Here is a 17,297-nt window from a genome sequence, read left to right as displayed (position 1 = left end):
TTCAATGTACTTCATTTGCCGTAATCTGAGTTAGAAATCCAAATGTAGTTTGCATTCAGTTAACTGAGGGGTGGGGGGAAGAGGAAGGGAGGCTCAAGCAAACTTTGTAGCCTCTCCTAGTATACTGTTTTTCCTCATTAATAACTTTTGCCATCTTGACCACTTTGATGTTGCTTGGCCACATATATCCCAGTTTTCATTTATGAAATATTGGAGAGTATGGTTATATAACTCCCACAAAGGATCTGCTTTTTGTAGTTGAGTGGGGAATGTTGGAGTTCAGGAAGGAGAGTTTGTGTGGCATGTGCTAAAGATTAAGAAGAATATACACTTACCTCTCCATGAGGCCTAGAGTTCTATGACAGTCATCTTTGAGAGCAACCCCTACCACCTAACAGAAAATTAGTTGAGATGATAGAACTTGAGGAGAAGTGTACTGAAAGCAGGCCAAAGAAGAAATATCTTGCTCTGCATCCTTTTCATAGATAAAGCTGGGGAATAACCTGGGGATAGCAGGACCTGTTATACTGCTATGTTTTGCAATTCTGCCATACATTTCTGGGAACAGGGGAACTGGGGAACTTTGCCCTAGATCCCTTCAAAGCAAGAACCTCTCCATTCTCTGTTCCTTGGTCTACAATTGACCCCAGCCTGGCCCAACCACGTGGCCCATCAGAATTTTCAGCATTTTGTTTAAAGTATTCATTAAAAAAAGGAAATTGTATATCAGAGTGTAAGATGATAGCTGAATCTCAGCATGTAATTGTGACATAATGGGGCCTCTCCCTGGTGATTATGAAGTAAATATTTTACATAGTTGTGTGGGAAACATAATAGATTGTAATTTGAGGATTAAGTTATTTATTTAAAACATTTCTGTGCACTCAGGTAAATAATGCCTTTGGGGGGGGCTCCTTTGGTCAAATTTAAGCTGGCTGTAAAATTGGTCTTTTGACACATGGAAGAGAAGCCTACTAATTAGCTGCAGGCTTTTGTTGGTTTCTGCTAACAGTATTGTGCCATCTGCATATCTTATGTTGCTAATGTTTCTTCCCCTGATTTTAACTCCTCCTGCCTCTGGATCTAAGTCTGCTCTGTGTATGATATTTTCTGCATACAGATTAAATAAATAGGGTGATAGTATGCAGGGCCAACGTTAAAATGGTGGGACGAAAAACATCAGCATATTTTAGCACTTTTAGCTGAAATCATATCAAAGTTCTTCCTGGCAGTAACTAAGCCTTAGGAGAGACATTCAGCCTTCTAGAGGAGAGATGGACATATAACAGCTGGGAAACTATTGAATAAAGGTGTGATCGGGGAACACCAAACAGCACAATTTGTACCCCTGGACAGCCAGATTTGGTGCCAAGGCTGGAGGTTCCCCAGTGCTGATTTAAATAGTTCACATGCACAAAAGAATACATGTTGAGATTATTCATTAATTTTAACAAAATTTATGCATAAACCTGAAATCCATCAAGTGCTAAATGTATATAACATGTCATTTCTTGCTTGTTTGTCTGTTCCGTAAGGCACAAAGGTACGTCTCACTATTTTCTCATGGATTATTTCTACTTAACCATGAAATAAAATAATTGCAGAAACCTTTCATTGCAACAATTGTTAGTGACATGTTCTCAAAGCACATCAGTATCAGTAATTTGCGACAATGGGTCATTTCTGGCTGACATAAAATTTCAGTATTATATTTCAAAATTTGTTCAGATTAGAGTCTGGGAAAACTTCTGTTTTGGACTACGGTTTCATGGCTACTACAGTGGCCATGTTGTATGGAGACTCTGGGAGCTGTAAACTTTTTAAAAAGTAATTTTCCTGTGCATTGTTCAGCTTGATAGATTAGTAGAAAGCCTAGTACCAAATTAGTTAGTGCAGGTGTAGGTAAGGATTTTGTCATCAGAATACACTTTATAGTGAAAGACCCAATGAAGTGAAAACCTATAGTGAAACATAAAATGACTAACCTATATCCTTTACTCGGTCACGGGTATACCTGTGCCAAAAACTTTCTTCTGAAGTGTCAAGTGCACGCCAGGAATCCAGCAGGTTATAGGAAAATACATTACTCCATACACCTGGAGATTGAAGGAAAGAGAGTGTAAGAGAGAATTCAAATAAGAAATGCAGTTAAAATGTGAAATATGTATGGCAAGAGGCCAGTTTATTATTCCGATTAAGATGCATTAAGATAATGGACTATGTGATTCAATGTAAGCCTGAAAAGAGTCACTTGTGACCCTGGAGTCCCGTGGACTGCCACTGATCCCCCACCCAAGACCTTTGCATCATTGAAAAAAAGTCAGCTATAATTCTCTGATACACAAAAAAGCTGTCACCATGTGAAACTGCGAACAAAAATAAAAACAAACAAACCTTGACCAAGCCTTGACCATAACAAGCAAATTTTAAACAAAAATGTCACTTCAAGTCACCCCAAATGGCAAATGCAACAGTGCATTGTGGCCTACCAGAGCTGGAGCAGCTGAAAATCAGGTGGTATGGTTATCCAGGTTCCTGGGTGTGCCTACCCCTGGTATGAGCAATGGAGTTAAGTTTCACAGGGTTGAGGCACCATCACTTTTTAATTATTGGGAAGGATGTTGTCATTTTGCACCCAGTTGTTTCTGAACATAGCTATAAAACCTTCACAAGGTGAGGTACTGTGTGTGTGTGTGTGTTCCCAACGACAATAAAATGTTGTGATATATGTATTGTCAAGTGAAACATTTTGTGGTGGCTTGATCTTTAACAGAGAACTAAGGCCATTAATTTGACAATGCACGGCCATGAAATGAAATGAAATGAAAACTGTTGCATTGAGATAATACTGTGAGATAAAAGCTGTAGGTGACAGAAGGTTTCTGGGGGGAAAGACATATCTGAAAAGCCAAAACAAAAATTAAATCAGGAAAACTATACATAAAGTACAGTCAGCCCTTCTTATACACGGATTTTTTATACATGGATTTAAGCATACACGGTTTGAAAATGTTACAAAAAAGTATAAATTTACCTTGATTTTCCATTTTTTATAAGGGACACCATTTTGCTATGTCATTATATGTAACGGGACTTGAGCATACACGGATTTTGTTATACATGGGAGATCTTGGAACCAAACCCCAGCATATAACAAGGGTCCACTGTACAACATTTGAGAGACCTCACTTCAGACAATTTACATTTTTCTGATTCGCTTGAAAGAGTGTTCAGGGTTTAACCGCCACTGAGGTGTGTGTTGTGAATACACACTTGAACTATCATTCTGGTATGCATGAAAAAAGAGATATAGAGTTGTGAAATTTTCTAAAAGAGTTGATTCAAGTAGCGTACTCTTCGGTTTAGTTTGTAATGTAAGCTAATGCCAGAAGAGGGCAGACTCACTCTGTCTTTGCCATTTGCAAAATATTACTAAACACCATCAGAAAAAATGTAATTCTCTACTGTCAAGGAACTTGTTCATTTTACCTAAATGTAGAGATGATATTTTCCCAAAAACTAGATTTTGTAGTACTGGTTGAGTCTTCTTTATCAGAAATGCTTGGAACCAGAGGAGTTTGTTTTGGAATTTTATTTTTATTTTAATGAAATACCTGTATTGACCTATATCTACATTATTTTTTGTGCATGTAACAAAGCTTGTGTACACTGAATCATCAGAAAGCACAGACATCACTATCTCAACCATGAAAGAAAAAAAATGATTTGGGGAATATTTCAGATTTCATAAATTTGTATAAGGGAGATTCAACCTATATTTTTAAATGAAGGAACAACATAAATAAAAAAAATCTTCTTTCCAGTAGCTAGAATCCCAGGCATTTTAAAATTCAAAAGTTAATTTCTAAAGTTTTAGTTTCTTGTAGAGCTTAATTTTTATTTTTTATTTTTTATTTTATTTTATTTTATTTTATTTTTGCCTTTTCATACTGTCTAAAAACATTAGGGTTAAAAAAAAGCCACTTTTCCCTTCTCCATTTTTCTTTGTATAATATCTTGCCTAATAAAGAGATCTGGAGAACTCAAAAGCTTGCATGGTATTTTGTGACATTTCAGTGACTACTAAAAAGTATTTGCAAAAGTAATCTGTGTCTCTAGTGCTCCTGTGAATATTCTGGACCAATCAATATGCTTATAAAGAAATGATACATAAATCAGTTTGACTTAAATGATGTGTTGGTGTTGTATAGGGTAAGCAAATACAACAATTCTCAAACTATTTGATGTCGTAAACCAGCAATATTTTTTTCAATATGCAAGGGGTCAGTACCATATTTGTACCATATTGCTATCATATTCACATAACTATTCTAAAAACCTGCTGCAGATTGTTTCCTGAACTGGTGCATGTCTCATATTCTGATTTGGCAGGAGGAGCCCTGATTAATAATCTGTTGTCAAGGTTTTTTTTTTCAGCTGCTTTTGAAGTGTCCCAATTTCTCTCTCCTCCTTCCTTGGTGCTGAGCTTACTTGCAATTGGTACACACTGAGTTTAGTGTGCAAAAGTAGTTTGTACTCAATTAATTTAGTGCAGGGAGGAAGAAGACATAAGCGGATAGAGTACTGCCCTTCCCAGTATACTAAGGAAAAAGCAAACTGCTGTAACCTTTCCTTGTGGTAATCTGCACTAGGAGAAAAACCACTGCCTCACCCTGAGACTGGTGCTGCCTTTTTGCATGACACATAGCAACCTCTGGTGGAATATTGTGGACTTTTCTCATTAACTCAACTTTGCCCCAGAATTAGAAAAGTTGGGGGAAAGCCCAGTATTTCTCTGAAACCCCAGGGTGAGCTTTGGGTTTTGTGGCATGTAAACAACTGGATCAGGTCCCTGGAGCCACCACTGATGCTTCCATACTTGCAGGAGCTCCATGAACAGGCCATCTGGAGTACCACCACTTTTCATGAGAGTGGGTTTGCCAATGTAACCAACAAGAAGGCAGGGTAGAGGGACATCCCCAATCACATGGCTGGGGCCTCCAGTGGCTCATCCTCAGGAGAAGTCGTGGCACATCAGGTGGCCTATTCATAGAGCTCCAGCAGGTATAGAAGCAGCTGCAAAGGAAGTCCAGGTGGCCCGTGAAAAGTGCTATGTCACTGTCCTGGGTGCAGCCCAGTGCATGTGGTCTCCATCGTGGTCTATCCAGTTCCAGAACATAATGTTCCAGATTTACAACTGGTGCAAACAGGACCCTAGTTATGAGGGGTTTTTTATTAATAACTTTTGTCATCTTGACCTCACTCTGATGTTACTTGGCCACATGTGTCCCAGTTTTCATCTGTGAAATGTTGGTGGTCATGCTGTCTATGGACAATCACTTTGAGTTACTGTGATAGATGGCTACATCAGTGTACCCAAGTGATACAAACTGGGCAATGTGACAAATGCTTAAGAGAAGCATAGTGGAAAAGGAAAAATGCAATAGCCACCCTTGAATCGTGCCCAAGCAAAAATGAGAAGACAGGAATTTTCTGGAGCCCGAGAAGTGATAGGACTTTAATAGTTTGTATGCAAACAACATACCAGCAATTTTTGGCCTAATTCCAATTGCTAGTGTCAAATTAACCAAAATTAATTATAATTTAGCATGTCAACACTTAGATAAATCTCTTGACTGAATTTAGTTAGAACTAGTACTGTAATTTGAATTATTAGTCTTTTATTGGCTTCTTCAATTTATTTATCTGTGGATGAACTGAAAAACTTGAGTGAGATGTCTCTGTCTAACATGAAATCATTTAGGAAAGGAATGAAATTTGTGTGGCTCTTCAGATGTTGTTGGACTGTAACTCCCAGAAGCCATAGCTAGCATAATCACTGATGAGAAATGCTGTACAGTAACATCTGCAGGGCTGTATGATTCTCATACTGATTTAGGAGGCATATCCTAGTTTAATCTGATGCATGTTGCATAAGTGTCTCACGTAATCACTTTGTGAGTTGTAATTAGAGTTTAATTACACAGATTTTGACAGTAAAAGGCTACAGTGGTATAACTTGCTTGTTTTCCTCTAGGCTATCTGGTGGAAGAGAGCGAGCAAGCAAGAGGAATTAAATGAGTATTGGAATTTTTCATATAAGCCTATTAGTATATGCTTTGCTCTCTTATTGTACATGGGGAGAGTGCAATTTTTTGGCCCCCACATTCCTCCAAGGGATAGAGGGCATGGGAGGCTCTTTGATCTTTGCTTTGCTCATGTTGTTTTACAGGAAGTGATTTGGAAGTTGATTAAATCTTATAAGTTTGAAGTACAGTAGTCCTCCCTTACCTGCAGCAGATACTTTCCAAGACCCCACACACACACCAGTGGATGCCTGAAACCATAGATAGTGCCAAACCCTATACCAGTACTATTTTTGGACTGCAGTTGACTGTGAGTAACTGAAACACAGAGAGCAAAACTGCAGATAAGGGGGGGGGGGCTATTTTCAGACTGTGGCTGAATGCAGGTAACTGAAACCATGTAAAATGAAACCATGAACAAAGGCGGACTACAGTATGTGTGGAAGAACAGCTTTTGTGATGTTTTCTGAAGTAAATGCACTTGTTTTAGGTATGCTGCAGTCATTATTTATTTTATTAAAAGTAGAAATTTAAAGGATTTTGTAATCATCAAATCATTGGTAAAGTGTTCATTATAATTCACTTTCTTAAAAGTAGAGAAATGTAAATCACCTTTCATGAAACAGATTTCAGATTCTGGAACCTTCTTCATCATCCGACCCATAAAGAATTGACTTCCAAAATCTTCAGAATCAATATACGCACCATATTTTAGTAATCCAACCTCAAAAGGAGTGAATTCCATCCATTCTTCAAAAGGAAAATACCACATGTTAACTCAATTTGAGGCTTAGTTTTGTGGGTTTGTAATGGTTCAGCTTTGAGTCTAGCTTCTTTATCATAGCAAATGTGCATTTATTCCAGGTATTTATTATTTCTTACTTCCTTGTGTAAGCCAAGGCCTCATACAACAATGTACCAAAAAAAAAAAAAGTAACAAAGGCGCGTTACAGACCGCCCAGAAGGGGCAGTCTCGCGCCGCTGCCGTTTGCAGCGTCCGGGAACCGCAGCAGCCAAAAGGTGCAGTTCCTGGACGCTGCAAAGAAGGAGTGCAAAAATCGCGCTCCTTCCTGGGCCCCAGAAGAGACGCCACAAGTGCCAAAGCGCGCACTCGCGGCGTCATTTCCAGGGCGCGACATACGTCAAGATGGCGGCAGCTGTGTGGAACGGCCGCCGCCATTTCGTACGGACTCAGTCCGTGCTAGGGTTAGGGGCGTCTGGAAGAGATGCCCCTTCCTAACCCTAGCACGGACTGAGTCCGTCCTAGGGTGCCCGTCTGTAACGGGCCAAAGAAACACAGGCAGAATATTTAAGTACAGGATGAACACAACTAAATAGCCCTCTGAAAAATATTACTTTTGATTGCACAATTCACCCAAACAAATACATTAGTAAAAATAAACTTTTGAAAGGCCTTCTTCAGTGCCAGCACTATGAATACTAATTGGAAGAGAATTCTTCAACAACAGGGCTACCACTGGGAATATCCCAACCCATGTGCTCACTCTCCTGATATTATTTGTAGGAATACAAGCAGGACCTCCAACACAGATTAAGGTTAATACCAGTGGTTTAAACTGAGCTACAAATACTGAAAGCCCATGCAACTGATGCAAAAGGGGTATTAGAATTCATACTTTCTGCACCTAAGTAACTTTCAGGGAGGGGCTGTCAAAAAAAAACCCTCACTTACCACAGGATAAATTATCTCAGTTTTTTCTCCCCATGTTTTCCTAAATGATTTGCATTGTCAACTATGTGAATAACCAATGGGAATAGACCCAGGATAAATTAGGATAAAACTCTGCATGCCTTGAACACGTTTTGAATACATCCACATCATCAACTCCATCTTTATTCACTGTGCTGACATGTGTGAGCAATAGAACTCACAGAGATGCACAGATATGCAGTTCCAATTTAAAAAAAAAACAGTGTGAACAACAAAACCAGAATGCATGAGTGAGATTATTTGCATAATCACACTAAAAAGAAAAGTCTGAATAACCCCTCAATCACACGCTAGAAGAATGACTCCAGTGCAGGGAAGGGTTCAAAGCAGAGAAATTATGTTTTCCCTCTTTCATTTTCTTGCTCAAATAATTTTAACTTACTGTTTCTCTTACAACTGACCACATACGATAGAAATGCATCTCATCATTTCCGATACACTTGGAAATAATCACTATCAATAGCAGGAAGGAAGATACTTTTTTACCATGTAGGATTTTCTATAGCAAGAAGTGACAAAAATAGACTGGATCATCTCACAATCCCATGTGTATGTTATTATGTACATTTGTTAACTTTCATTAGATGCATGTGTTTTTTTGAAAAATTCAAACATTCCATGGGTACACAGTGTAAACAGCCAGTGTGGTGTAGTGGTTTGAGAGCTGGATTATTTATTTATTTATTTATTTATTTATTTATGGTATTTATACCCCGCCCTTCAGCCCTAGAGGCTCCCAGAGCAGGTTACAATTATTACTTTAATTAGACGGTTCCCTGCCCTCAGGCTTACAATCTAAAATTGTAATTATGACTCTGGAAACCAGGCTTTGATTTGCCACTCAGTCATGGAAACCCTCTGAGTGACCATGCACTCATAACCCCAGCAAACCCTGTGACAGGGACACTTTGAGGTCACCATAAATCACAAATGACTTAAAGGCACATAAAAACAATAACAGTTCTATATCCCTCCCTCCCCTGAAAGGTAGCTTTCTAATTTCCATGGCTATATCCTGCCTAGAGCTGAGAAAATTGGAATGACCAGAGCAAAAGAGAGGCGATGTTGTCTGCCCACATTTCTAGGAGGATGATACCAGGGTTTTTCCCTCTCTGAATTACAGCACTACAACTGAGCTATTTCTTCACCTCCAGACCTCCCTTCCCTCATCTGCCAGCCATTCAATGGCTATTGCACAGCATTCTGGCTGTTTGGGAGATGCCTAGGAAGTGAAGGGTGTTAGACATTGCACAAGGAGGTAGTGAATACTGCCTTCCATTACATCAAGAAAAGGATATACAAGGGAACATGTCCCTATGTCACCATGAGGATTCTAGATAAAAGATCTTATGACAATTAATGTATGTGAATGAAGTGCCCATTGTAGGCAGTATGTCAACTTGTGGCAGGAAATCTTTCCATTTTGAAACCAAATGCAATGTGGATAACTTTACCTTTAAATTCTGGAAGGCTGTACTTGTCTCTGGTGTTGAGAACCATGTATATTGGCAGAGGGTTCTGACCGTGACTCAAAGCATGCTTCTGCCCTGAAAGTGTGCTGCTTTTCTGTTTGGGAAAAAAAAATGGTTAGCCAATATTCAGTTTATTAAAAATGAGAGAGATGTTATCGTATGGAGATGTGCAATCATGTGGGAAGGGATGGTGAAAAGAAAAGAACGAGCTTCCAACTTTAATTTCAGCTAGATCCACCTATATCTGACCCACGTATGGATTCAACTTCCTCTGCCTCCATACAGGATTGCTACTATATTTAAATCCTATTCTCTCCAGTCCACATCTCTTACCCCTTTGCTTGGTTTATCCAATGCAATGAACCATCAACATATTTTAATTAGATTTTAATTTAGTTGTACTGTCTGAGAACATACTTTTGTAGGCCATTTTTCTAGGTATTTCTTTTCCACACACACACCCATTCCACTTGTCCTGCCTATAAAAACACTGTTGAAGAATTCTGACACCCCAAGAAGAAAAGTATCTATATGCCACGAACAAATTAGGAAGAAAAGCTTGGTTAACCACATGTTGGTCTGTTACAGACTGCCAAAATAAAGCTGCTTCGGGTCTCTTTGGAGGTATGCTGTTTAAATGATGCATGGGTCCTAAGAGTCCGGAGGTCACTCCAAAGCCACACTCCATTCCTAAGCACTGGAGTGCAGCTTTGGTACAGCTTCCGGATTCTTCAGATGCATGCATCATTGAAACAGCATACATCCAAAGAGACCCGAAGCAGTTTTATTTTGGAAGCCTGTAACAGGCCTTAGTCAGTTTTCTTTGATACACTGCTCTTCCTGCTCCGCTGGCCTGGCTGGGACTGGGAGCCAATTATAGAGCTATACTATGATTCTACTTGTCTGCCATGACAATATCCTACAGAATTTTGCCTGAAAATTTTAAACAGCTGTCTTTAACTAAATATCCCAGGATTCCAGGATGTTGCCATGGCACTTAAAGTGGAATCATAGCACTATAATTGTGTAGTGTGACCAGATCCCATTTGTCATCTGATTCTAACAGCTGTTCCACTTGATGATTGTCTTAAATCATTATGAAGTCTGTGTAGCAGAGTCACCACCTGAATTTGCTTACTTTCCATTTCCCTTCCAGTTTTTTTTAAATTCTGCATCATGTAAGCAATTATTTTAAATTACAAACTGCTTTCATTACTGTATAATAAAGGTGGCACATAAATGATTGAAATTTATATTCATAATTTGAAAGAGACTTCTGTGTACTTTAGAAAGCAGAGAGATATCTTACCCCACTGCCTAATGCTTTGTCAATAAGTAGTCCCCAAAGATCTGTAATACATGTTTTGTAGCCTTGCTTTTGCCGCTGCTCCAAAGCATTGCTGTATTCCTGTAAGTTGTGTAGAGAAAAGAGGTCCACCTTGCTTTTGGTCATATTCTTGCGAGCCTCTGCAATTGCTCCTGTGAGGTCTTGTTGTGACCAGTCAGCATGTTGGTAGAGATTTGATAGGGTCCTAAGGGTGGGGGGAAGGTTTAAAACCAAGACATGTTGAATATTATCAGTGTTGTGTAAAAGCCAACAGTTTAGATTATGAGTGGTAAGATGATCATGAAAAAAGTTGATTGAATTGTTTCTTCCAAAGAATTCTGATACACCTCTGGGATTTTTCAGTCAAAATAATTTCAGCGTCCTAACAAAAACATCAGAGCTTGAAAGTAATATTTTACTTGCAACAAGTTGCTTTGGGTATTCGTTTTATTTAGTAGTAACTGATCTGAAACACTGTTATTTAATTAATTTATTTTTTTGCCTGCAACAGCTAGGATTGTAATTCACTACTTTTCAGAGTAACACAGTGAGGTTTCTGCTTCTTAGTCATTGCTGGTTGTGTTTTCTCTCTCCCTGGTAATGGTAGGGAGAGGAAAAAAGGTGAGGTGAATGACAACCCATGTGACCTTTCTTTGCCAGGGGTTGTGCCAGAGGAGACAACAACAAGGGAATGAATTTGGGGTGGTGGGGGAGAGATAAGAAGTCAGTTGAATGCATCACTAACCCTAGAGACTCATATGAAACAGCTCTGTTTCCTCCATCCCTATTGCTTTGGAGAAAATTGAATGTTCTTTGAATCAATGCTAATGTTCCCCTTAAGAATAATGTTACATTTTTGTTTTCAGGATGTTTATAAACAAGAAAAATAAGTGTGTGTGTGTGTGAGTGTGTGCACGTGCGCACACACACACACACACACACTTTTTATATAGAACCAGAGGTGGGCAGCTGTATTGAAGCCAAGGGCCAATTTTAATTACCAGAAAATCCAGGTGCACTCAAAATGACATCAAAGTGTTTCTGGCCACTGTTTGTGGCTTAATTCCTACCCCCCCCAAAAAAAGGGGGGGATTTTAGGGTAAGCAGGTTCTGGGAATGTTATTTCTACATCTGTTGGGCAGGTTTTGAATGAAAAATTGAACAAAAAAAATCATACTCAGTTTTTACAGTGGGGGAGGTGTAACAGGAACTTTTGGGGCCACAAAAGTGGGTTTGGAGCCACATATAGACCACAGCCTGCACTTTCCACACTTCTGTGTAAAATAGTCAGCTTCTGAAGAGGTACATCATAAATTTCATAGATATTTCAAAGTCTAGCTACATATTGATCTTTATTCCTAAATGCTACATATAACCTTACAAAGCATCAGTCTTCTCATAAGGCATATTTCCAGTACATTTTTGATGTCACTGTCAGAAAGATAAAGCACAGACAATGTGGATACATGGGAATGAGGACTTCCATGCCAGGTTGGCTGCTCCAAACATCAGCACAGGGCATATATTTGTACTGGCTGAGTTAGTGTGAATGGTGAGAAAGAATATAGAGGAGAAAAGGACATTTCTATAGATGCCTGGGTACAACTCAGGCAAGAATGTACGGTTTTGGAAGGAGAAAGGAAATTGGAAACGGATGAAAATGGAATGGGTGACTTCTTCTATTAACTCACCCATGCAGTGTGCATGGCAACTATATGGTTTTCTATGATGTGCCTGAGCATGTTGGGAAGAAGAAGAAGCGGGATAGTATATTCAGAATTATAATGATCAAAGATAGGAGGACCAAAGGGCATTTTCCTGCATTTTTCAATGACAAAGTAGTAATGATAAAGTGTTAGCAACAAATAATCTAGCAAGTTACCTTCTGGCCTGCAGTAACAGTAACAAAAAATTACCTAATGGATTGTCATACTCAGAACAATGATTAGCATCAATAGTTCCTTTTAAAAAGTAACATTCCAAGCTTTGGAAAGTACAGTGTTGAAAACTGGAAGAACATTCCATTATCACAATAAACATGTAAACAAAATCCCTTCCAACAAATGTAGACAGCAAATTAGCCACAAAAAACGAACATACTTTTTGAGCAGTTAAATTTCCCTTTCTACAATCATAGCTTGAGATGCCTTGGACAAGTTAGCAACTTGTCAATAAATATTTTCTATATATCTAGGATAAGAACTTAAACAGTACATAAAAGTACCTAAGGAATACATAAAAGGAATGAAAAACAAACAAAATTACAAAGGCCAGAGTATCAGACAGTTTCAATTTACTCCAGTGACTAATGTTATGTATTTACATAATACAATGTACACTAGTGACTAATCCAATGTATTTACATTTGAATAATTTATATCTCCCACAAGTTCTGAATAGCGGTAAAGCCTCTCTGTCCTGTTTGAGTAGGTTAAATATAAGAGATAAGTATCTGCACAAAGCCAACCAGAATTCTTTCCTCATATTTTATGTTTATTGCATCAAAAAACAATGTTTTTTATCCCACTGTCTTTTGATTAACATTTATTTCTAATGCTAAGACACACTGTATTTCTTTTTACTTCTGACCACATAATTAGCGCCATAATTGAGTCATATAGAAATCAAGCAGGTCATGAATCTTATTAATTGTTAAATTACTACCTGGAACAGCGCAGGGTCTGAGCAGAATAGTCATCTATCACAATTATATTCCCAAGACAGTTTAGAAAAAGAATAGAACAATAAAAATGTACACACATTGTTCAAATTAGTAACTGCCTGACCAAAAAAAGTCCCTCAAAAAGTAAATATAGGTGGGATACAGACCGCCCAAAAACGGCAGTCTGTCGGTGCCTTGTTTTGCAAAAAGCGGGTTCTTCTTGCAGCGCGATTGTGATGCCACAGTGCGCCAATGGCACACTTGCGGCATCACAATGAAGCTCGAATGTGCAGATGCTAAGTGTCCGTCGCGTCAAAATGGCGGCGCCCATGTGTACAGGGTGCCGCCATTTTGATGCCCTTGTCATGTGCTGGGGTGAGGCACATATGGGCAGTGCACCCTCAGCCAACCCCTAGCACGTGACGAGGGCACACTATAGGCTGGTCTGTATAGCGCCTACGTACTGAAATAGTAATTCCAGAAACTCTCATTACTCTCTCCTTACCATGTAGAGCCAGAAGATCCAGTGATATATGAAATGCAATCTAAGAGACCCAATTTCTGAAGACCAAATAGGTTACCATGTAGTGCTGTAAATGCCCTGGCACCGCCCCCTGTTGTCATGACTGCCACCACAGGCACCTGTTCAAGGTAAAACAGAATAAAATCAAATTCCAGGCTCTGGAGTGTGCCTGCCCCTGCCCTTGCCCCTGCCCCTGCCTGAGAATGAGAAGGTATCAATCAGTCTCTCTCCCTTCCTTCCACCTAGTCTGGGTGTTTTCCATAGATAAGTTTTAGTAACAGACAATCTTTCTTTCCCAAGGATCAAAACCTTTCACATTGCCCAATTCATCACAATGATTCCGTTAGCTGTCATGGTTGTATCCTATGGAATCCTAGGGTTTGTAGTTTGGTGAGACATTGGCAGGATACAAACCGCCACTTTGCAGCGGCCCCCCCGCCGGCGCCATTTGCTCCGCGCAGGAGCTGCAGCAACCAAACTGCGCGACTCCCGCGCAGAGCAAAAAAGAAGCTCCATTTCGGAGCTTCTTTCCGCGGCGCACTGATGACGTCGCGAAACGGGGCGCATTCATGACGTCATTAGGGCTGCGCGACGTTCGGACGCTCAGCGTCCGATACGTCAATATGGCGCCGGCCATGTAGAAGGGCCGGCGCCATATTGTACGGACACAGTCCGTACTAGACTCAGGGGCGTCTAGAAGAGATGCCCCTTTTTTAAAATGGGACGTCCTCCGGACGTCCCAACTGCCGGTGTGTAACCGGCCAATAGAACTCTAAATACTCCTCCCTACACTGTTTAGAGCACATACAAAGTGAAAGTGGGTGAAAATCAACACAAAGTCACATTCTGGGGCTAAAAAACAAGGCAAAAAGAAGTTCAGATATTCCAACTTAGCGTGGAAAATATGCATAATCATACCGGCATATAAACAGCCCAGCTCCTGTGAGGCAATGTGGGAAAGCAAGGCAGTGTAGGAAAGCAGTCTGGAGCATGCACCCTGGAACTGGTTAGATGCAGCTGCCAGTGCCATTGCTCACTATATGGGGTGTTCATTTGAGCGTACAGTCGGCCCTTCTTATACACGGATTTTTTATATACGGATTCAAGCATCCAGTTTGAAAGTGTTCAAAAAAAAAGTACAAATTTCAAATATCAAACCTTAGTTTTCAATTTTTTATAAGGACACCATTTTACTATGTCATTATATTTAATGAGGCTTGAGCATTCATGGATTTTGTTATCCACGGGGGATCTTGGAACCAAACCCCAGTGTATAACAAGGGTCCACTGTACAGGCATATGCATGGTCAGCTGCACCATCGATCTGTCACACATCCCATGCCACTGACAGTATGACAAATATTGCTATTTCCAGCAATTACAACATACACAAACCAGAAAGTCCAACGGGGGGGGTATCAACTAAAGCAAGGGCAAAGGGTGTAATTGGCAGTCACAGGTGCTGTGTTCATGCAATGGTGCATATGCATGTTGGGGAGGCAGGAAAAAAATAACAGAGCAGTGGGGACTGCCCATGAGTGTTCATCCTCCCTTGGGAATGGGCATTGTGAACAGCTTGGTTTGTACCCACTTTCAGAAAATTCAGGATCAAGCTGTTTTTTCCTATTTACCTGCTCAGGCCTGTAGTACCAATTGAGTGTATTCAGTAGTACAGCCTTCATTTCCATATTGCATATTTGCCAGAATTCTGCCCAATGTACTTCTTCCAGAAAATGTATCTGGGGATAACTATGTTGGCCATACAGCAAAGTACAATAATATTCAAAATCCACAAAACAGCAATACCTTTATTGGCCAACCAAAATGTGTGTGTGTGTGTGTTGCTAATGGACTTTAAATTTATAACTCTTTGTCCTCCAGAGCCCACATGGCCAAGGAAGAGGAAGCCTCTGCAGCCTCTGACTATATGGATATCCCTCTGTAACATCTTAACCAAGAACAGCTACAACAACATCTTGAAAAAATATAGGCCTATGACTCCAACATCATTATCCCCCCTTTCTCCTGTTTGATTTTGAACACTTTTGCTTGATGAAGAAGCCAGTGTAGCTTCAAAAAGCACATACCATGTTGGCTAATAAAGGTATTGTTGTTTTGTGGATTTCTGATGTTATTCTACATACCTCATGTTCCTGCAAATCCCTCTTTAAGTAGAGAATTTTCTGCAGTGCAACTGCAGCAATCTTCTTTCGTTTCTGTATGACTGTTTCTTCATCCACACATAAGTCATACCCCAAACGCACATCTAGAGAGTTTGGCCTTATATATAGTTCAGGATGAAAGCAAAACAAAATGAAAATGGCATATAACTGCATTTTTATTGTTTATTCAAGAGTTGAATACAGAACTAACTGGTACTATTTTAAAAAGAGCAAAAACACATTTATTACTGTGCATACTAATACAAGATGTACCTGTGGTTTCTTCCAAGTCTATGATTCTATGTGGTATGCATTTTAAGAAGAAAAATAATTATGTCATGAACAATTAGCAAATGTTTTGTTTTGTTTTAATATTTTGTTATTGTGTGCCTTCCAGTCATTTCCAACTTATGAAAACCCTAAAGGAAACCTATCACAGGATTTTTTTCAGCAAGATTTGTTCAAAACAACTTTGCCTTTTCCTTCCCCTGAAGCTGAGAGATTGTCACTTCCCCAAGGTGACCTACTGAGTTTTCATAGCTGAGTGGGGATTTGAACTCTGTTCTCCAGAGTCATAGTCCAATGTTCAAACCACTATACCACACATAAGGAGCTTATCCCATGGCATTTTAATTCGACTTACCTCTATCTGGTTTAAACCTTAATTTGGGCAGCATTTGATATCACAGTTTTTGATGCCCAATTTGCTGCCTGAATACAGCCCAGGTCCATCCCCACTTCCAGAAGCACTTTGCCAGCCATTTTCTCAAGCCAGAAAACTCATGGTTCCAAAAACAAGTGGGGATGGACCCAGGATGTATTCAGGTGGCAAATTAAGAGGCAAACCCCATCTGATAAAATCAGGATGCAGCCCGAATTAAGATTTAATCTTGATAGAGGTAAAATGAATTAAAACACCATGAGATAAGCTCCTCAGTGTACAGTTAATACAAAACTGCACTTTTTAAATAATTTGTAATGCTCTTTACATGTTTTTGTTAGATAAGTGTCAGCTCCTGGACAATTTAGAGACTGGGTGGTAGTGATAGGGGAAATTTAATCCTTTCTCTACCTGCCACAGCCTTGACAAAATCCTTTCTCTAAAACCGCCTTTGGAATATCAAAGGAAACTTCCAATAGCTTTAATGAAAGCTTGCCTGGAAAAGCAAATTTTAGCAGTTTAGATTTACCCAGACTTTTACTCATATAACAAGTGGGGTATGTGTGCAGATTAATTACATTTATATTATTTACATAACTCCCATCAAGTTTGTTCTTCTGTGTTTTATTTTACCCATGTTATTTGTTGTGTATTCAGGCTTTTATATAAATT

General features: G+C 39.5%; 1 protein-coding gene across 1 annotated transcript in view; it reads right to left on the bottom strand.

Annotated features, from left to right (window-relative positions):
- The window catches only part of LOC121926764 (cytosolic phospholipase A2 epsilon-like), a 51,935-nt gene that overhangs the window by 9,115 nt on the left and 25,523 nt on the right, over positions 1–17,297 (bottom strand). The window contains exons 8-14 of the mRNA XM_042460027.1: positions 17,037–17,121; positions 15,947–16,082; positions 13,785–13,921; positions 10,600–10,822; positions 9,273–9,384; positions 6,699–6,836; positions 1,986–2,096 (exon numbers count right to left, since the gene is read on the bottom strand). Of these exons, the coding sequence (XP_042315961.1) occupies positions 1,986–2,096; positions 6,699–6,836; positions 9,273–9,384; positions 10,600–10,822; positions 13,785–13,921; positions 15,947–16,082; positions 17,037–17,121 (942 nt within the window). The remainder of the gene's footprint in view (positions 1–1,985; positions 2,097–6,698; positions 6,837–9,272; positions 9,385–10,599; positions 10,823–13,784; positions 13,922–15,946; positions 16,083–17,036; positions 17,122–17,297) is intronic.

The sequence above is a fragment of the Sceloporus undulatus genome, chromosome 1 (genome assembly GCF_019175285.1).
Source record: "Sceloporus undulatus isolate JIND9_A2432 ecotype Alabama chromosome 1, SceUnd_v1.1, whole genome shotgun sequence".
Taxonomy (NCBI): Eukaryota; Metazoa; Chordata; class Lepidosauria; order Squamata; family Phrynosomatidae; genus Sceloporus; species Sceloporus undulatus.
This window is presented reverse-complemented; position numbering and strand designations above follow the sequence as displayed.